The sequence below is a fragment of the Loxodonta africana genome, chromosome 3 (genome assembly GCF_030014295.1).
Source record: "Loxodonta africana isolate mLoxAfr1 chromosome 3, mLoxAfr1.hap2, whole genome shotgun sequence".
NCBI classification, from domain to species: Eukaryota; Metazoa; Chordata; class Mammalia; order Proboscidea; family Elephantidae; genus Loxodonta; species Loxodonta africana.
In genome coordinates this window covers 71,521,553-71,544,569 of record NC_087344.1, presented here as the reverse complement: position 1 = coordinate 71,544,569, position 23,017 = coordinate 71,521,553, and the positions used below count along the sequence as shown (strand labels likewise).

At 37.6% G+C, this 23,017-nt stretch overlaps 1 protein-coding gene across 4 annotated transcripts in view; it reads right to left on the bottom strand.

The window, feature by feature from the left end:
* Positions 1–11,423: 11,423 nt before the first annotated feature.
* Positions 11,424–23,017, bottom strand: part of ZMYM4 (zinc finger MYM-type containing 4) — a 171,047-nt gene continuing 159,453 nt past the window's right edge. For all 4 annotated transcript variants that reach the window (XM_064281689.1, XM_010595197.3, XM_064281690.1 and 1 more), the window contains 4 exons: positions 18,447–18,558; positions 17,093–17,341; positions 14,962–15,091; positions 11,424–13,975 (listed from right to left, as the gene is read on the bottom strand). In XM_064281689.1, coding sequence (XP_064137759.1) covers positions 13,768–13,975; positions 14,962–15,091; positions 17,093–17,341; positions 18,447–18,558 — 699 coding nt within the window. In that variant the 3' untranslated portion in view covers positions 11,424–13,767. The remainder of the gene's footprint in view (positions 13,976–14,961; positions 15,092–17,092; positions 17,342–18,446; positions 18,559–23,017) is intronic.

Sequence of the window (23,017 nt, the reverse complement as noted above, 5' to 3'; positions counted from 1 at the left end):
ATCATTTCTTCCTTTTGCTTTAGGTGTTCAAGAGCAAGTTTCAGAGTCTCCTCTGACATTCATCTTGGTCTTTCCTCTCTTTCCTGTCTTTTCAGTGACCTCTTGCTTTCTTCATGTATGATGTCTCTGATGTCATTCCACAACTCATCTTGTCTTCAGTCATTAGTGTTCAACATGTCAAATTTATTCTTGAGATGGTCTCTAAAATCAGGTGGGATATACTCAAGGTCGTATTTTGGCTCTTATGGACTTAGTCTGATTTTCTTCAGTTTCAACTTGAACTTGCATATGAGTAATTGATGGTCTGTTCCACAGTCGGCCCCTGGCCTTGTTCTGACTGATCATATTGAATTTTTCCATCATCTTTTTCTACAGATGTGGTCGATTTGATTCCTGTGTTTTCCATCTGGTGAGGCCCATGTGTATAGTTACCATCGATATTGGTGAAGTGAAAAATGGTATTTGCAATGAAGAAGTCATTGGTCTTACCAAATTCTGTCATGCGACATCTGGCATTATTTCTGTCACCAAGGCCATTATTTTCCAGCTACCAATCCTTCTTGTTTCCAGGTTTTGCATTCCAATCACCAATAATTATCAATGCATCCTAATTGCATGTTTGATCAATTTCAGACAGCAAAAGCTGATAAACATCTTAAATTTCTTCATCTTTGGCCTTAGTTGTTGGTGAGTAAATTTAAGTAACAGTCACATTAGGTGGTCTTCCTTGTAGGTGTATGGATATTATTCTGTTACTGACAGTATTGTACTTCAGGATAGATGTTGAAATATTCTTTTTGACAATGAATGCAACACTATTCTTCTTCCAGTGGAAGAGGAATGGTAGACCATATGATTGTTCAATTCGAAATGGCCAATACTGGTCCATTTCTACTCACTAATGCCCAGGATATACATGTTTATGCATTCCACTTTGTTTTTGATGATTTCCAATTTTCCTAGATTCGTACTTGGTCCATTCCAGGTTCCAATTATTAATGGGTGTTTGCAGCTGTTTCTTCTCATTTTGAGTTGTGCCACATCAGCAGATGAAGGTCCTGAGAACTTGACTCCATCCATGTCATTAAGGTTGACTCTACCTGGAGCAGCAGCTCTTCCCCAGTTGTCTTGAGTGCCTTCCAACCCGAGGGGCTCATCTTCCAGCACTGTATCAGGCATTGTTCTGCTGCTATTCATTTGGTTTTCACTGGCTAATTCTTTTCAGAAGTAGACTGCCAGGTCCTTCATCGTAGTCTTAGTCTGGAAGCTCAGGTGAAACCTGTCCTCCATGGTTGACCCTGCTGTCGGAGTCAACTTGATGGCAACTGGTACATGACACCTTTTGGAAATACTAAATACTTTTATTTGGAAAAGCAATATAAACTTTTTTTTATAAGTACTAATATCACCTTATTTATTGTCATTTCTCTAGTTGGCACCTGTTTTAGTCATCTAGTGCTACTATATAACAGAGATACCACAAATGGATGGCTTAAAGAGAAATTTATTTCCTCAGAGTAAAGTAGGCTAAAAGTCCAAATTCAGGGCGTCAGCTCCAGGGTTAGGCTTTCTCTGTCAGCCTTCTCATCAAACTTCCCCCAGACTAGGACCTTCTCCATGCAGGGACCCCGGGTCCAAAGGATGTGCTCCGCTCCCGCCACTACTTTCTTGGTGGTATGAGGTCCCCCACTTGATGCCTGCTTTCATCTCTTGTAAGATAAAAGGTGGTGCAGGCCACACCTCAGGGAAACTCCCTGTATATTGGATCAGGGATGTGACCTTAGTAAGGGTATGAGAATCTCACACTAATCCTCTTTAACATAAAATTACAGTCACAAAATGGAGGACAACCACACCATACTGGGAATCATGGCCCAGCCAAATTGATACACACATTTTTGGGGGAACATAATTCAATCCATGACAGGGTCTGATGGTGAATCTTTGAAGAGCTGCCAGTGGAGTGGTCAACAGTGGTAGTGAGGTACCTGGAGGTGGTTCTTAAAACCTCCCTTTTCTTCAGCTCACTGGAGGGACACAGGATAGAGTCTGGCTTTGGCCTTTCAATGGTAAATACAACCAAACAGAAGAGCTGATGCTGAGGGAGCGAGGTCACAGGCCAAAATAACTGGATGCCTCCAAGGATTACAAACTAAGCATATACTAAGAATTGAAAATAAAGGGAAAAAAAAAAAACGCAGGAAAATAGCAATATGAAGCAGAAAGAAGAGCCAAGTGGAAATATTAAATATGAAAAATGTAATGAATGAGCTGGCAGGACAAATTCAAACAGCTAAATATCAATCAGTGAGCATCCTTTAAGGGCCTTTACTAAAAGGAAGTAGGAAAGGTTCAAGAGATGGAAGAAACACACAAAACAGAGCAGTCCAGGGGGAAGGAAATAAAGTGGAAGAGGACATATTTGAAGAAATAATGAGAGTGCATTCCCCAGAATTCAAGAAAGATGAAAGAGCTCACAAAATAATGCAAAGAAAAAAGCACAACCAGATATACTGCAGTGAAGGGTGTTTAAAAACATCTAGCTCAGGTCCCAGAAAGATAAACTACAAAGGAAAAGAATAAAACAGACATCAGGCTTCTCAACAGTATCCTTAGACGAAAGAAGACAAAGGAAAGTTTTCATTAGGTTCAAAAACCTTGAGCCTAAAATTTATATCAAGACAAACTCTCATTTAAACATGACAGTATAATAAAAAAATATTTTCAGGAATACAAGGCTTCACAAGGTTTTCACAAAAGATTCATTTTGAGAATATTCTTGGAGGAAGTAGTCAAATAAATGAATTTAGACATGGGAAGAGATACAGGAAGTAAGAGTGAGCAAATACTATGGCCCAGTTTGTAGTCTAAAACAGCTAGAGCCAAAGAAAAATGAAGAAACAAAATTTGAAGTATATTAACAATCCAGGACCAAAGTTCTAAAAGCTATCAGCATGGTAAGTGGTGGGCACCACCTAAAGGGACATAAGAGTGTAACAAAGTTTTGTCTTAATAGGAAGCTTTAGATGATAAGTTTAAGAAACCAATAGCGGTAAACAAACATGGTAAGTATTAAAAGTAACATCAATAAAAATAAAAGTATATTATTTTTAAACAGGCAAGCATTCTGTACAACCAGAATGCTCCTTAGAAGCAAGGATGGTGAGACTGCATCCTACATACTTTGGACATGATGTCAGGAGGGATCAGTCCCTGGAGAAGGACATCATGCTTGGTAAAGTATAGGGTCAGTGGAAAAGAGGAAAACCCTCAATGAGATGGACTGACATAGTGGCTGCCACAGTGGGCTCAAGCATAACAACGATTTTGAGCATGGTGCTGGACCGGGCCGTGTTTCATTCTGTGGTACAAAGGGTCCCTATGGGTCAGAACTGACTTGATGGCACTGAACATCATCATCAAAAAACAGGCAATGAAAAGCAAGGGGGAAAAAAGTACAGTAAGTAGAAATTATGAAGTAACAGCAGAAATAAGTACTAATAGCAATAACTAAGATGAATGTAAACATCTTAACAGCAGACTCTCACCCCTGCCTTCCCTCTTCATGTCCCCTCCCTGCATGGCAACACTGGTATTAGAGGAAGCAGGGCCCATGGAAGTGCAGTGGTGAGGGGTGCCATGATGAGGTGGGCCCAGTATCAGAGCAAGCAGGACAGTGGTGACCGAAAAGGATGGGAGACTGATTCCGTTGTGCAAATAAGTTAACTGATTCAGAAAATGAGTACATGTATTGCTCTTAGGTGCTGCTGAGTTGGTTCCAACTCATAGTGACCCTATGTACCACAGAACAAAACACTGCCCAGTCCTGCATCATCCTCACAATCTTTGCTATACTTGAGCTCATTGTTGCAGCCATTGTGTCTGTCAAGCCATCTCATTGAGGGTCTTCCTCTTTTTCACTGACCCTCTACTTTACCAAGTATGATGTCCTTCTCCAGGGACTGATCCCTCCTGATCACATGCCCAAAGTACGTGAGACAAAGCTTACTTCTAAGGAGCATTCTGGCTGTACTTATTCCAAGACAGATTTGTTCGTTCTTCTGATAGTCAATGGCATATCCAATATTCCTTGCCAACACCATAATTCAAAGGCATCAATTCTTTGGTCTTTCTTATTCATTGTCCAGCTTTCACATGCATATGAGATGATCGAAAATTCCATGACTTGGGTCAGGTGCACCTTAGTCTTCAAGGTGACATCTTTGCCTTTCAACACTTTAAAGAGATATTTCGCAGATTTGCCCAGCCAATGGGTCTTTTGATTTGACTGTTGCTTCCATGGCTGTTGATTGTGGATCCAAGTAAAATGAAATCCTTGACAACTTCAACCTTTTTCTCCATTTATCATGAAGTTGCTTATTGGTCCAGTTGTGAGATTTCTATTTTATGTTGAGGTGTAATCCATACTGAAGGCTGTGGTCTTTGATCTTCATCATAAGTGCTTTAAGTCCTCTTCACTTGTGTCACCGGCATAACACACGTAGTTAATGAGCTTTCCTCCAATCCTTATGCCCTGTTCTTCATATAGGCCTGCTTCTCGGACTATTTGTTCAGCATACAGATTGAATAGGTATGATGAAAGGATACAACCCTGAAACACACCTTCCTTGACTTTAAACCACCCAGTATCCCCTTGTTCTGTCCAAACAACTGCCTCTTGATCTATCTACAGGTTCCTCATAAGCACAATTAAGTGTTCTGGAACTCCCATTCTTCGCAATGTTATCCATAGTTTGTTATGATCCACAAGTCGAATGCCTTAGCATAGTCAATAAAACACAAGTAAACATCCTTTTGGTATTCTCTGCTTTCAGCCAGGATTCATCTGACATCAGTAATGATATCCCTGGTTCCTACGTCCTCTTCTGAAACCGGCCTGAATTTCTGGCAGTTCCCCATCTATATACTGGTGTAGCGACTTCTGAACGATCTTCAGCAAAATTTTACATGCATGTGATATTAACAATACTGTTCGATGATTTCCATGTTCAATTGGATCACCTTTCTTGGGAATAGGCATAAATATGGATCTCTTCTAGTCAGTTGCCCAGGTAGCTGTCTTCCAAATTTCTTGGTGTAGACGAGTGAGCACTTCCAGCCCTGCATCCATTTGTTGAAACATCTCAATTGATATTCTGTCGATTCCTGCAGCCTTGTTTTTGCTAATGCCTTCAGTGCAGTTTGGACTTCTTCCTTCAGTACCATCGGTTCCTGACCCTATGCTACCTCTTGAAATGGCTTAATGTGGACCAAGTCTATTTGGTATGATGACTCTGTGTATTCCTTCCATCTGGTTTTGATGCTTCTTGTGTCATTTAGTATTCTTCCTATGGAATCCTTCACTATTGCAACTTGAGGCTTGAGTTTTTTCTTCAGTTCTTTCAGCTTGAGAAATGTTGAGTGTGTTCTTCCCTTTTGGTTTTCTATCTCCAGCTCTTTGCATGTCATTGTAATACTTTGTCTTCTCAAGTTGCCCTTTGAAATCTTCTCTTCATTTCTTTTACTTCATCATTTCTTACTTTTGCTTTAGGTATTTGACGTTCAAGAGCAAGTTTCAGAGTCTCTTCTGACATCCATTTTGGTCTTTTCTTTCTGTCTTGTCTATTTAATGACCTCTTGCTTTCTTCATGTATGATGTCCTTGTTGTTATTCCACAACTTGTCTGGTCTTTGGTCATCAGTGTTCAACACGTTTTATCTATTCTTGAGGTGCTCTCTAAATCCAAGTGGGATATACTCCAGGTTGTAGTTTAGCTCTTGGTGACTTGTTCTGATTTTCTTCAGTTTGAACTTGAACTTGCATATAAGTAACTGATGATCTATTCCACTGTCGGCCCCTTGTCTTATTCTGTACTGATGATATTGAGCTTTCCCATTGTCTCTTTCCATGATTTGATCCCTGTGTATTCCATCTGGTGAGGGTCACGTGTATGGTCGCCATTTATGTTGTTGAAAAAAGGTATTTGCAATGAAGAAGTCATTGGTCTTGCCAAATTCTATCATGCAATCTCCAGCATCGTTTCTATCACCAAGGCCATATTTTCCAACTACCGATCCTTCTTCGTTTACAACTTATGCATTCCAATCACCAGTAATTATGAATGCATACCAATTGCATGTCCTATCAATTTTAGCCTGCAGAAGTTGGTAAAAATCTTCAATTTCTTCATCTGTGGCTTCAGTGGTTGGTTAGTACATTTGAGTAATAATCACATTAAACTGGTCTTTGCAGACGTATGGATATTACCCTATCACTGACAGCATTGTACTTCAGAATAGATCTTGAAATGTTCTTTTTGATGATGAATGCAACGCCATTCCCCTTCAAACTGTCATTCCTAGCGTAGTACACCATATGACTATCCAGTTCAAAACGGCCAATACCATTCCATTTCAGCTCATTAATGACTAGGATATCGGTGTTTATGCGTTCCATTTCATTTTGGATCATTTCCAATCTTCTTAGATCCATACTTTGTACGTTCCACGTTCTGATTATTAATGGCTGTTTGCAGCCGTTTCTTATTTTGAGTCGTGCCACATCAGCTAATGAAGGTCCTGAAAGCTTGACTTCATCCACGCCATTAAGGTCAACTCTACTTTGAGCTGGCAGCTCTTCCTCAGTCATCTTTTGAGTGTCTTCCAACCTGGGGGGCTCATCTTCCGACACTGTATCAGACAATGTTCTGGTATTATTCATACAGTTTTCACTGGCTAATTTTTTTCAGAAGTAGACTGCTGGGTCCTTCTTCCTAGTCTTAGGCTGGAAGTTCTGCTGAAACCTGTCCACCATGGGTGACCGTGTTGGTATCTGAATTTCCATGGCATTGCTTCCAGCATCACAGCAACATGCAAGCTGCCACAATATGACAAACTTAGACACATTTAAACCTATGAACTCGTAGGTTAAAAAAAAGTACATATATAACATATATACATACAATGTATAGATGTACACGGTCATATGTGTGTGTGTATTTACAGCTCTGTCCACTGAGAGGGACTAGAAATAATTTTACCTTAGTAGCAATGTGCACACCAAGTGCTAAAAGGCACCAAGGCTCCATGGAGCTACAGTGACTCCAAGGCTGGGGCAGGGAAAATACGTAAGTGTTCAAAAAATGACAGCGACATGTCAAAAGGCATAGGAACCTGCTAGAAGAGGCTTCCATTGGTCAAATCTAGGACAACTGAACTATCAGAAGATACAATGAAAACATATATATATACAAACACATAATGAGAATATAAGATTACAACCCAATGCATAAAATAGAATTCCCTGAGTCCATGCTGATATAAACAAATTTAAATAAATTAAAAGGCTCTCAGTAAAAACAATGGGAAAAACATAGCAGGCAAATATTAATCAAGAGAAGACTGGGGAATCAATATGTATATAATTTGATAGATGAGAATTCAATGCAAAAAAGAGAAAAGGTAGAAGGTTATATACAGGTAAGAGGAACAATGAACCTAGGAAATGTTAGTATCTTTGTACACCTCACACACAGCCTGAAAACTCACAAACTGCAGGCAGGGAAGAGAGGATGGACAACCCTTGGATCAAAAAAGAAAACACCAAGAATAGACAGATGATAAGTGTATCATTATGTCTGAATCTGGGAACACATCTCGTGTAATACTTGGAAGGAAAACCTATAGATTTGGAATCATTTTTCAATTTCAAGAAATCATTTTCAGTAAATCATTTGATTCAGTAATTTAAAAGAATGAGCAACAGGAAAATCCCCAAGAGAAAAAAGATAATAGTAAAGTCAGAAATAAATTAAGAACAAAAATAGTAAGACTGAGAAAACCAAATGCTGGTTCTTTGAAAAGATGACAGTAAGATAGATGGCAATGATCAGGAAAAGAGATGTAAATAAGCAAAATAAAATATGGAATGAAAAAAGGAAATAATTATCAACTATATACTAATAAATTTCAAAATGCAGATGAAATCAAGAAACTTGCAGAGAAATATAAAATGTCGAAATTGGCAAAACGTCAACAGCGTAAGTAGAACAATGTGGATCAAATAAATTACAATGGCAAAGAGTTTCCCTCAAAAGGATAAAAAGAAAAAAAACCCAGAATTAAAACTTTTAGTTTGACACGTTCAAAAACAGATTTTATGTAAGTTGTTTTGCAAAATGGAAAAGGAGTAAAACCTGCTCTGTACTTTTTGAGACTAGTGAAACAGTGATTCCAAACCCAGGTAAGGAGAGTTCTAGGGGGGACAAAAAAAATGAAATATTAGCTAGCCAAATCTAATAGTATATATTTTTAAAGATTATCAAAAGGATGCAAAAAAAGTTCAACATTAGAAAACCTAATAATGTGCTTCATAACATTAATAAAGGCAGAAAAATAACATGACTATCAAATAAAAAATAGATGCAAAAAAATCATTTGATCAGCTCCTCACTTGTAATTAACTCATAGGAAACTAGGAATAAAAAGGAACATCCTTGATAGGTTTTATATGTATATAATCCATTATTACACATAAAAAAATACATCATGATCTATCACGGTTTAATCACAGGAATGCAAGGATGGTTCAACATCAGAAAAATCCATCAATGTAGTTCTCTAAATGAATAAAGATAAAAGTGGTATGATTAAAGAAAATGGTATTTGATCATAAGGGGGTCCTCTTAGTAAAGTGTCAAATTTCATTAACTTGATAATGGTTATGATTGCTCTCCAGAATGGCTACACCAGTCTACATTCATTCTTGCAAAATGTAAGGTTTTTTTATATCCCTATATCTCCACCAACACTTAGTATCGTCTTAAACGTGTAGTGATAGCTTCTTTAAAAAAATCTTGACTGTCATGAGATTGAGGATCTTTTTACATACTCATTACCCTTTTGGGCTTCCCTTCTATGAACTACTTTTCATTATCCTTTGTTCAGTTTTATGATTCCACAGTTTTTTGTATATTCAAATACCGTGAAAACTGCGAGAGCCGGAACTCAACTGGACTTTGTTTTTCCAGGTCTCACAAGTTGCTGCCTCTGACAGGGTGTAGTCTTACCACTCTTCTCTATTACTGGAAGGTATTTGCGTTTTCCTTCTCTGACAGATTTCCACCATACACAGGTTCTGGCTTTTGTAGGTTTTACTGTTTAAATCCTTTGTTGATTTTAAACATTTCAAGTATCTTCTCTGAGTCTGTCATTTGTTTATCTTTTATTGAACAGAAATCCTTTACTTTATGTAATAAAGTTCATCTTTTTTTCCCCTATATGGTTTGTGCTTTGGATATTTAAAAAGCTCTTCCCCTCCCCTAGACACAATAATCTCTTACATTTTCTACTAATTTCGCAATTTTGCCTTTCACATGTAGACCTTTCATCTACCTATAGTCCGACTCTGGACATGATGCTAGATAGGGATCCTGTTTCCTTTTTCTCCATGTAATAAGCCAGTTTGCCAACATCATGTACTAAAATAAACTTAAGGGTCTTGCACATTACTTAACTGCTAAATATTTTATAATTTTTCTTGCTATTGTGAGTAGGTTCTTTTCCTTTTATGTTATCTAGTTATTGTTCTTGTAGAAAAATGCTAGCAATTTTTATAAACTTATTTTGTGTCTAGCATCCTTGATTGAACTTATTTAATACCGTGTTGATTCTCTTGGTTTTTGTATATAGGTGTTCCTAAATATCTGAAGGTAAGTTTTAACTAAGTGACAATTGCTTCAGTAAGACGGAAGGCTCTTTCTTCCTTACATGAAGGTCTGGGCTGGTAGGCAGTCCAGCAGATAGGTGGCTCTGCCCCATAAGGTTACTGTGCTTTCATCTCCTAGTTTGTTGCTCTTTCTCACACAAACAAAACTGATTTGTCATGACCACATTCACATTATAGCTCAGAAGAAAAGGAAAACTTATAAAGTGGGTAAGCATTTTCCTTTTAAAGATGTGGCTTGTAGTTGTAAACTCACTTCTGTTTCCATCTCAGTTGATCAAAATTTAGTCACATGTTCACATCTAGTTACAAGAGAGCCTGGAAAATAGAATTTCTTATTAAAACAGCCACACACCTAGCTAGACCTTGGGGTTTCTGATCCCTAAAGGAAGTAGTAGGGAGAGTGAATATTGTACAATTGTCTTGTTTCCAATCTCAAAGTGATGGCATATAACCATTACCAAGCAAGTTCTGTAAATTGCTAAGAGCGTTTTTCTCAAAAAAAAAAAAAACTTTACCAAATGTTTTCTTTATCTATACCATGTATTTCTTTTTCAATGTTGTGAAGTACAATGAGGGAATCTGTGATGTTGATCACTACTGATAAGCATGTAAGCACATATGTATAAAGAACATGATTTATTACCATATAGTATTTTTAGACATTCTAAATATTTGATTCAAATATGCAGAATTGATCATGTAGGGTATTATGCAGAATCTGAAGCACTGAATTTAGTGGAAATTCAGATTATAGTAGGGGAATTAACATTTATTTAAAATTTTACTACATGCCAGGTAGTCTGCATATAAGAAAAATAACTGACATTTGAAAGCCTACCATGTGCCAGGCACAACAACTTATAAGGGAGTTACTATGCCTACTTTATAGATACGAAAACTGAGGTTAAGTAATTTACCTAAAGTTTCACAACTAGTAAATAGAAAAAGGCTCCAAAGCCGATGGTTTTCCCAATATGTAACAATGCCTCTCAATTATTATTTTTCCAACAGTGATAATAAACTGTGATGATGATGCCCAAGTACAGTATAGAGGAATTGGCATTATTATTGCTTGTTTGATTTTCAATTCAATGCCGTAGAGGATCTTTTTATTCACAATGAAAATTAAATTCTAACTTTATAATAGAAAATTGGGATTCATTTATTGGAAAACTGCTCTGAAAAATTAGGAATATCACAGGGCAGGCAGAGACAAACAGTCTATATAGGATTTGAAAGTGTATCTGCACAATACCAAGACAGCTATAGCGTGTAAGGAAAACGCCATTTAGTCTTACATTCCCAATTTAAATAGGTATTTACTCTTAAAAATGGGCAGATTCTTTATTGGAATCTCACAATTTCAAAACTGTTAAAGTTGAACTGATGCGAGCTTTGTAAATATGACAAAAGTCTGCCTGAAACTAAAGATATGCATGATATCTTTTAGGGCTTTGAATATAATTAATAAACTAAATACGGGAACAAACCTTTTGATGGACAAAAGGCAACAACTACAAGACTTTGCAATGAAACAATATTTACTAGACTAAATTTTACTAGAGTAAAGGCCAAATAACTTTTTTGAAAACTGCTTTCTTTGTAATTTTACTATCTGTAGGGTCATATCAATAGGGTCAAACAGAAAAAGTATTTAAAATTCTTTCAAGACATAAAGGAAAGGAATAATTCACCCATCAAATACAAATATACTATTTTATTCTAAGGGAACATTTCTGTGGTTTCTGCAAGGGGAAAACCCAAAAGCAGTTAAAAAACCAAAAAGAACAGAAAGGATGATTTAGATGTTTCTCTCTTGTTTTTTCTCCCCTGAGGAAAAAAAATGTAATTTTACACAGTTTTAATAAAGTAAAAAAAGCAAATAATCTGACACACATTATCAACCGCTACACTTATGAGGAATGACCAATAATTAATATTTTCTTTTACGAATTAATTTAGGGTTTTGGGCAACTCTGTGGACTAGCATGCAACTGAAATCCCAATACAGTCATTTATCTGGGTATTTGGTTGTTCTCAGTTAAAAGATACAGATTTTTTCTTCTTTCTGATATTTTTATAACAATTTATCTACTATGCTAACAATATTTGCTTTTCATACAACTACAGGGGGAAAAATGCTAGTGTTTATACAAACCATAAAATTCGTATAAGTGGGGACTATTACACCTGATGTTTCTGGATGGTTTATTGGCAGACTTCTCAGACAATTGAGTTGTTTTTCCTCCGTATCAAACAAGGTCTGGAACTAAGGAAGTTTTCCAGTCAGAAATGACAAACACAGATTGAAGGAATCATACAGAATTGGGGCAGGTTTACTTCTTTTACACAGTTCTTGGTAACAAAAATGAAATGTTACAAGCAGACGGACAGAACCATCAAGTACACAATGCCCAAAGGCCTACCTTTTAATTTTTGTTGTAGTTAATGACTCACTTATTTGTTTAAAAAAAAATACGCCTGTAACCCCCACCTGACAAATGGGAAATACTGACAAGTCTTTCAAGGTTAAAATTTCTAAGAAATTTTTTGGACTTTGCTTACTTCTATCATGGAGTCAAATTAACACCAGCTAAAGAAGTTCTGTGATTGGCCAGCATCATAATTTTTTTTTTTTTTTTTTTAAAGAAGTTCTGTGATTGGCCAGCATCATAAAATTTTGTTTCAAAATTCTGTGAGGAAGAAACTGAGACTAGAGATGAGGGACACAAATTCATTTGCCAAACAGCCTAGGACCTGCAACTCTCAAAGAATACTAAAAAAACAGCTAGAGTTTGGAATAATGCTAGAAGACCTGCTTGTGGATATGTAAGACAGTCAATGTCTTTGTATCCCAACCCTAGAATCCCTATCTTTTCAAGTTTGTTAGGGCAACAAGGTCATCTTCCAAATGCTTTATATAGAAACATACCAGGACCTTTTCTACCATAATTCTGAAGAGTTCAGTAATACTGTGTCTTTGTGGAATCACCCACAGGTTCGCCAGAGTAAAGAGAGAGATTTTTCTGTTTGAGATGACAAGGGCCTCCAGAAACTGGTGCAAAAGACAAATAAGAGGAATTATTTGGGGAAAAGGAAGGTAAGGTAATGGGAGAAAAGCTGCCACTGGGGAAAAAAAGGAAAACAAAAGGAGAACCCCCATTTCTGTGTACCACAGCTCATGCTATGAGACAACAGCAATAAAAGCTGATACCCAAAGAAATGGGCATTTTAGTGGGTTTTCTACAAACATCTCAAAACACTTTGGGTCTATTGAGTTCCACAGATTTTTTGTGTGCATAATTAGTTTGCAAAGTTTTATTCCCTTTACCTTAATTTACCCATATCCAGACCCACAGTGAGAAGGTTAGACCCAAAAAGTGAAAGGGATACATTACTGTGTTAACAGCAGTGAAGGCCTTTTTCCCTGATGTGAGGGGCCTGTGACAAAAGCACCAGAGGCTTTTATCCTTCACATAATGGGCTTGGCAGTGAAAATCAAAATCAAGACCACTTCACTCTCTATCTTTTAAAAAAAAGTTGAGTATTTTTATTGGGTCTTCAAGTCTGGGTCCCACAGTTCTCATGTGATGTCACTCTTAGCTCTGTACTGATTTCTCCCCTGACTCTTATGGAGGGCTTGCCCAAGTAGTCTATTGTAGCCAAGATTTTACTCCAAAGCTACCTCTCTAAGGTCTAAGGTTACTATGGTAGAGTTTTATACAACAAGTTTCCTTAAAAATATTCCACAATTTGTTATTCCCAAACAAAATAGGATTATGCACCACTCAGAGAAATTGGTTAGTCATTCAGAAGATGTCTAAGAACTCTATCACTGCCAAAGAACAAAATTTCTCAGTTTATATTCTTCCCTTCAGTTTTCATTTGTACATCCACACTGTGGTTCACAAGTCGTCTGTTTTCTATTATCTTATGATCAAGTCAAGAGGACCTGGGCTTATACATCGTTTTCCAACGGCTGGATGCATTCACAGTTTGGTGCATACCAATCTGTATGAAAATAGGAACCTCAATTCCATTTTAATCTGATAATTCAACATCAGAGTCTTCGGATTTGGCTTTGGCAAGTTCTTCATGTACCTCCCTCACCATGAGAATACGTGTTAACATGGTATCCAGGGTCCCAGGGTCTATCGGGAATGTGGAATACCACATGGGGCTATTCGGGACACAGGAGCGCTCAGGTTGAAGGTAAAACACATCATTCCTTTGCTTCACACTTTCAGAACTACCCACAAGGGAAAAAGAAAAAAGAAAATTGGGGATCAGAGAGTATACGAAATACGTAACTATTCTTCAACATAACGGCTCTCAACTTTTCCCCACTATGACTATTTAATAGATAAGCAACACACCCACAGGAATAAACAGGTTTACAGGCATCCCCACTCCCGCCTCCCTCCCAGGAATAACCTGTAACTCTTTATCTTTTCTCAAACACTCAAGAAAACACACTGGATTGGGAATGAGTGAGTATAATGTTAATATAAAAACCAAAACCAAACCTGCTGCTGTCGAGTTGATTCTAACTCATAGCGACCCTATAGGACAGAGCAGAACTGCCCCATAGGGTTTCCGAGGAGCGGGTGGTGGATTCAGTTTAAAATCCCTTGCAAACTTTAATACTTAAAAAACATCATGAGGAGTAATGAAAAATTCGACTAACATGACACTATGGCTGAGAACCACATATCCTCAATATCCAATATCCCAAGGGCACTCAATACATATTGTCAGAGGGCAAACCTGGTCATTATTATATTTCCTTTGGGAAAAAAAACGCTTCAGTGTGGACCTTAAAACTCTAAAATCATTAGGTTTCTGTAAGAAAAGGATCACTCAGAAAGTTTTCAATTCCTTAAAAATAAATTGCTTTTCTATCCATAGGTTTAATATTAAAACCTCTCCATTAAATTTCTTTTCTAAATAATAATAAAGATATCAAGTAAAGTCTGAGCAACAGTTGAGAGGTCAAATAATGGCAGTGATTCTTGCTTTTGAAGAGATTATCAGGAAAAAAAAATCAAGATGAGGCAATGTATTTCTTGTTCAACAATCTAGGCAAACAAGAACGGGGAAATAATAAAATTAGAGGTAAATTCTCGTCTAAAGTCAAAAGCCAGCTACCTTTCTGATGTTCAAGCATCTGAAATCCAAAATATGTTAACTACTTTCTGAAATGGCCTTTGCCTAGCTCAGAGGAAGATTACCTACCATTTTGACAGGTAAAACTCATAAAGCCTGACTGGGCATCTTAGCGGGTTATCAGTATTCTCTGCCATCTCCACACCCACTGGCACCTCGTCATCTTCATTTCTTTTCCTCTTGCCAACAGTTAGTTTATCTTGAAACAAGAAATAATAAAGGAGTATATCAGAAAAGTCTTTTCTTGAAGTCTCAAGACACCCAACGAGTCAGAACTTCAATGTCATTCTCTCCCTCCTCTCTTTCATTTACTCACTCGGTCAACAAATATTTATTGAGCATCTATGGTGATAACTTACATTATTCTAAGTGCTGGGTTTATAGCAGTGAATAAAACAAAGCTCCTGTCCTAATGAAATTTATGTGGGTTTTGGGATCACCAAAATAGGGGCACCACTGGCACAAAGCAGGGTGCTGGAGAATATGTCTAAATTCTGAGGCTGACTCTATAAATAGACTTTATTAGGCACAGCAAGATAAAGAAGAAAAGGCTCTACTGTCTTTCCTCCTATAATACAGATGAAGATGGAAGCCATCTTTCTACTGGAAAATACTTCTACTGTCAGACACCAGTGCCTATGGGGTTTGTTCAAATTTCTTTTAGTTGTCATAGTATTATGAGAAATGGTATCTTTGCTGGGAAACGACATTTGAAAAGAACAAATTCTTTTTCAAGACCAGAATTTTGTAGAGGCCAGGTGTTATCAGAAAGGAACCAGAAGGTGTGGACAGCATACTGTCTCTTTTCTACTTTTCCATTCAAGCTTCTAGAGAACAATGAGCCTGAGAACCCAAGGAAAAAGGTCTTCTGCTATTCTTAACAGGTGGCACAAAACTTTCCCCAGCTTCCTCCATTAGTAACAAAATTCACTCTAGTCTTTTACAGCTACCTAAATACAAAGACCTTGCTGATTATTCATTCAAAAAACAAGCTGAATTTATTACCAATCTTGTCAAGGACTTAATCAGAAAACTGCTTCTCCCTTGTCCAATTAACATCAATTAAGAGCAAAAGTAGGCTTTATATGAACATGATAAACTGTTTTAATTCTCCTGGACTCCAGATTTTTGGGTCCATGGAGTTGGGGTGATCCACCCTGGCCATCTGCCCTTAGGTGTCCATTTGAACCTTGAGCGTTTAAGGAACTGGTTTTCCTAGAGTCACCTTCAGGTGAAACAAAAGCCTAGTAAGCAGCTTAGCTGAAGCCGTTTTGCCTTAGGCATTGGGCTCCTCTTTGGAGAATTATCTATGTGCAGACAGTTTCAAGACACAGGAACTCACAGGTTCTGACCGGAAGCTAAGTGTCAGGATATATGGCATGTCCTTAATGACTCTGTTTTTATAACTGACTGACCCTGCATGAAGCCCTGCATGTGCTCTGACAATAGGGACCTGATGGCACAGTGGTGAAGCGCATGGCTGCTAACCAAAATGTCTGTGGTCTGAACCCACCAGCAGCTCCGTGGGAGAAAAGACCTGGTGATCTGCTCCCACAAAGATTACAGCTTTGGAAACTACTCTTACAGAGGTTAATTGTGAGTTCGAATTGACTCGATGGCACACAACAACGTACTACCAATATTAATTCTTTAAACATTAAAAACAAAATATTATTCAATAGGCTGTTTTGGAATAATACAAAATGATAAATTTTCTAATAAAACTGTCGCTACTGATGTTATTATTCTAAGCAATATATCTAAGTCTGCTTTTAAGTTCCTTCAGAATTTGATAATTAATGTTAACTAAAAAGAGGTGCTGGTCCAAATAAGATTTAGAAACAACAGATTTAAAAGCTAAGCAGGCTTCTTTTAACTGGCAATTGACCCATCTGGTGCCTCTAAACCAGTGATTCTCAAGCTGGGCTGCATATTCAAATACTCTGGGAAGTTTTAAAACACAGATTATTTGGGCTCTACCCTAGACCAATTAACTCAGTGACTAATTTAAAAGCCAATAAAAGTATTTCCTTTCATTCTGAGGCAAGCCTTTAACCTAGCCCTGACAATAGAAAAAAACATTTAAATGCTAAAATAAAGCTAAGCTCTTCCATGTCGAAAATGTATGACTACCCATCTGTGACAACTCTCTATTTTAACAGTAATAAAACTTCAAATAGAAATTTTAGGAACATCACACCTGGGTCTGACTCGTGCTTTTGTAGAGGCGGGAAGAACCTCAGATATGTCATCTTGGTGCTGTACTTCAGAGTCCTGGTCCGTCTCATCACATGGGCAAAGGAAAGCTTCAAGTGCTCACTAACATTCTTTAGCTGAAAGTATTTGGTATTGAAGAAAAGGAGGGTGTTCAGGAGGACGATTGGTGAGTAGGCACCCAGCTGTTTGCACTCCCACAAATGCTCTTCTTCAATGCGAGAGAACATATATCCTGAACAGAAAAGGGGAGGGGGACAGCACTTAGCTCTTGCTAACGAGACTAATTTCTGAAACTCTTTAACTTAAAGATGTGAAGAGAAAGAATGAGTCTAAGAGGCCTCCTCTTAATTATGCAGATAAAAAGATACGGCACCAAAAAGAAAAGGGCAGATGATTCTATCCAAGTATACATTGTGATCATTTCCCTAAAAACAGTTTCAACTGACTGCTATTTTAGATCAGGGGCTAGCAAACTTTTTCTGTAAAGGGTCAAATAGTGAGCCATAAAGCCTCTGGACAACTTGGCTGCTGTAGAGTGAAAGGAGACATACACAATTTATAAACAAGTGGATGTGGCTGTGTGCCAATAAAACTTTATTTATGGACCCTGAAATATGAATTTCAAGCAATTTTTATGTCATAAAATATTATTAGTCTCTTGATTTTTTCTCCAACCATTTAAAAACCTAAAAACCATTCTGCCAACTCCTGGTTGAGATCATTAAGCTTACTGTTAAGTGGTTCAGTCTTAGAAAAAAGGTAAGATTCTTCTCTCCTGCCATATTTTTAATTCGTATTATTTAGGAGTGATTATCTCCTGATGATTTATCTTAAAAAGCTAAGCTTTACAGAAGAATTACAATAATGTACCTTTAACCGCACCTTCCTCATGAAGCCCCTTAAATGTAGGGGCTTCAGCCTCTCCATTCACAGCTGAGGAGCCTGTGACCAGCAGTGATTAAGGGGCCTGTCTGACAACAATTCTAGGATGAGAGCTGAACTCCCTTAACAATCAGCTGGGTGTGCCGATCTGCTGGCAGGTGGTCTAAGGGAAGAATAAGCAGCAGGTTGGGGACTGGTCCAGAGTTGCAGCTTTACTGACATGACCAGATCAAAAAGGTTTCTAGAAAGTAAATTTAACCTGAAAAAATTTTTTTACCAGCATTTAGTATCTATAAATGCACTAAAATCAATAGTAAATCAAAGACTATCCTCAAAAGTCCAGTTATGTTATTAATTGGGTGAAATGGAAAATAATTCACAGAAAGATAACAAACTTAAGCAATTTAACAAAGTATATCACTGAAAACAATCAAAAGAAAAGACAATCATCCTACCATTAGGAAGTATTGTAGGTTCCCATATTTTCAAGAGTTTGGTAAGTTCAATCATAAATCTGGAATAGGGCTCAGTAAAAATGTTATCTATTCTACCATTTTCAAACAGGTACTATAAGAGAAAAAATATACATACATGTTGATACAAAGAAAACACAAGTTTATTTTTTTTTAAAGACTAAAGCTCACACTTAATTTTTTCACTTACAGTATTTTTATAAACCACGTTAATCTTCTAAGTATTTTAAGGACAAAACCAAAAAAACCAAACCCAGTGCCGTCGAGTCGATTCCGACTCATAGCGACCCTACAGGACAGAGTAGAACTGCCCCAGAGAGTTTCCAAGGAGCGCCTGGTGGATTCCAACTGCCGACCCTTGGCTTAGCACTTAACCACTACACCACCACACCACCAGGGTTTCCATTTTAAGGACACATGTTAAAAATACCAAGATTCAAGTGAAAGGATCCCTTTCACGTTGACATTATCTTGACCACTAAGCTTGAAAGGTAGTTTGTTATTCTCCTTTTAAAAACAGAGATGGTACAAAATAATTACAATAAATAAGTACCCTTTAAGTTCACGAAACTGATACACTAAATATTGATTCTAATGCTTACTTCCCAAATAAATTTTTCCTGATTCACAGCATCTACCTCAAGATTTGCTCTTAATGAATATTTGCTCGTTTTTTAGTTTAGTTACAAGATCATTTCCCAATAGGTAGCTAGTGTCAGATGACTGGAAGAAATCCAAATTAAAAAGCTATTTATTTGGAGCCTTCTCGCCTAGCCCTCAACTTCTGCCCACTCCATGTTCCCCCACACTAGCCCTCAGAAAGTTTAAGTCTAATTATAAGATTTTAAAATATGCTAATTATAACCATATTATAGGATACGAAACAAGAAACAGCTTGAGTAAAGTACAGTTAAAGTGATGATGCAGATCCCATAAAATCAATTTAGATAAGCAATTTTAGAACAAAACAAAGCAGCATATAGTTACACACTAAAGATTTGGTGTTTTAAACTTATTAATCCATGTCTATCTTATTTTCCTGCTTTCCTATTAATGTATGATTTGGGGAATTATTTCCATTTACATTTATTCTAAAAACCCAAAACACATTTATTCTAGCTAATAAAAATTAAACACCACTTCAATGTGCATTTTTATGGTGCCTCTTCAAAGGCAGTTTATGATCCTATTGCCAGACTGGAAACCCTGGTGGCTCAGTGCTTAAGAGCTATGGCTGCTAACCAAAAAGCAGGCAGTTCAAATCCACCAGGCGCTCCTTGGAAACCCTATGGGGCAGTTCTACTCTGTGTTCTAGGGTCATGTGAGTCAGAATCAACTCGGCAGCAACGGTTTTTGGGTTATTGCCAGATTGCAGTTTTGTTGTTGAATGGTATTCTTTTTCCTCTCTTAATGAAGTATTTTCCCAACTTAAAATATCATATTTTCATTATAGAAAAAGTTTAAAAATACAGAAAAATAATGACACACTCAAACTCACTATAAAAAGGCAACTACGGTTAAGAGTCAGGGATATTTCAACCTTTTAAAAAATCCCTTTATAAATAAAACTGAATTTTATATACTTATGCACATTAGGTACATATGAATGCACATAAAACACCTATTTTAAAACAAATTAATGAATATAATTTCTCCCTTAGATCAGGAACAAGACAAGGATGCCCACTCTTGCCACTTCTATTCAACATTGCACTGAAAATTCTTGCCAGAGCGATCGGGCAACAAGAAGAAACAAAACACATCCAAATAGGCAAACAAGTAAAACTGCCTCTATTTCAAATGACATTATCTAAAAGAATCCCAAAGACACCACAAAAAAGCTATTAGAGCTAATAAATTACTTAAGCAAACTTGCAGGACACAAGATCAACATGAAAAATCACTTGTATGTCTACACACTAGCAATGAACGCCACCATTCATCTGTCATTTTGTCGTACTATGGTGCCTTGCCTGTGGCTGTGATAATGACGGTACTTCAAATACCAACAGGGTCACCCATGGTGGACAGGATTCAGAGGAGCTTCTTGACTAAGACAGACTAGGAAGGGTCTTCTGAAAAAAATGGCCAGTGAAAACCTTATGAATGGCAACGGAACACTGTCTGATATAGTGCCGGAAGATGAACCTCTTAGGCTGGAAAGCACTCAAATTACGACTAGGGAAGAGTTGCCTCCTCAAAGTAGAGTCAACCTTAATGACATGGATAGAATTAAGCTTTTGGGACCTTCAGGTGCTGATGTGGCATGACTCAAAATGAGAAGAAACAGATGCAAACATCCATTAATAATTAATAACAGCAACAAGGAATGTACAGCGTATGAATCTAGGAAAATTGGAAGTCATCAAAAATGCAATGGAATGCATAAGAATGGATATCCTAGGCATTACTGAGCTGAAAGAGACTGGTATTGTCAATTCTGAATCAGACAATCATATGGTCTACTACGTCGGGGATAACAAACTGAAGAATGGCATTGCATTCATCATCGAAAAAAAATTTCAAGATCTATCCTGAAGAACAATGCTGTCAGTGACAGGAAAATATCCACACACCTACAAGTAAGACCAGCTAATATGACTATTATTAAAATTTACGCACCAACCACTAATGCCAAAGAAGAGAAAATTGACGATTCTTGCCAACTTCTGCAGTCTGATCAAACATGCAATCAAGATGCACTGATAATTACTGGTGATTAGAACATGAAAGTTGGAAACGAAGAAGAAGGATTGGTAGTTGGAAAATACGGCCTTGGTGACAGAGAAATGATGCCAGAGATCAAACGACAGAATTTCCCAAGACCAACGACTTCATCATTGCAAATACCTTTTTGCAACAACATAAACAGGGACTATGCACGTGGACCTCACTGGATCAGACGGAAAACACAGGAATCACAACTGATTACATTTGTGGAAAGAGACAATGGAAAAGCTCAGTATCATCAGTCAGAATAAGGCCAGGGGCCGACTGTGGAACAGACCATCAACTGCTCATATGCAAGTTCAACTTGAAGCTGAAGAAAATTAAAACTCCCCAAGAGCAAAAATACAACCTTGAGTATATCCCACCTGAATTTAGAGACCATCACAAGAATAGATTTGATGCACTGAACACTAATGACTGAAGACCAGATGATTTGTGGGAAGACATCAAGGATATCATACATGAAGAAAGAGGTCATTAAAAAGATAGGAAAGAAAGAGAAGTCCAAAGTGGATGTGAGAAGAGACTCTCAAACTGGCTTTTGAATGTAGAGTAACTAAAATGAATGGAAGAAATGATGAAGAAAAAGGGCTGAACACAAGATTTCAAAAGGGAGCTCAAGAAGACAAAGTAAAATTTTAGCATGAAATGTGCAGAGGCCTGGAGTCAGAAAACCAAAAGGGAAGATGATGCTCAGCACTTCTCAAGCTGAAAGAACTGAAAAAAAAAATTCAAGCCTCAAGTTGCAATTCTGAAGGATTCTATGGGAAAATACCGAATGATGCAGGAAGCATCAAAAGCAGATGGAAGGAATACACAGAGTCACTGTACCCAGAAGAATTGGTCAACGTTCACCCATTTCAGGAGGTAGCATATGATCAAGAAGCAATGGCACTGAAGGAAGAAGTCCAAGCTGTACTGAAGGCAGTGGCGAAAACTGAGGCTTCAGGAATTGACAGAATACCAGTTGAGATGTTTCAACAAACAGATGCACTGCAGGAGGTACTCACTCATACATGCCAAGAAATTCAGAAGACAGCTACCTGGCCAACTGACTGGAAGTGACCCATACTTGTGCACATTCCAAGAAAGGTGATCCAACAGACAGTGGAAATTATTGCACAGTATCATTAATATCACACACAAGTAAAATTCTGCTGAAGATCATTCAAAATCAATTGCAGCAATACATCAATATGGAACTGCCAGAAATTGAACCTGGATTCAGAAGAGGACATGGAATGAGGGGTATCATTGCTCATGTTAGATGGATCTTTCTGAAAGCAGAGAATACCAGAAAGATGTTTACCTATGTTTTATTGACTATGCAAAGGTACTCGACTGTGTGGATCATAACAAACTGCAGACAACACTGCAAAGAATGGAAATTCTGGAACACTTCATTGTGCTCATGTGGAACCTGTACAGGAAACCCTGGTGGTGTAGTGGTTAAGTGCTACGGCTGCTAACCTAAAGGTTGGCAGTTCAAATCCGCTAGGCACTCCTTGGAAACTCTATGGGGCAGCTCTACCCTGTCCTATAGGGTCGCTATGAGTCGGAATCGACTCGATGGCAATGGGTTTGGGGTTTTTTTGGAACCTGTACATAGACCAAGAGACAGTTGTTTGAACAGAACAAGGAGATACCATGTGTTTTAAAACCCAGAAAGGTGTGCATCAGGGTTGTATCATTTTGCTATACTTATTCCATCTATATGCTGAGTAAAGAACCCAAGAAGATGGACTATACGAAGAACAGGGCATCGGGATTGGAGGAAGACTCATTAACACCTGTGATTTGCAGATGACACAACTTTGCTGCTG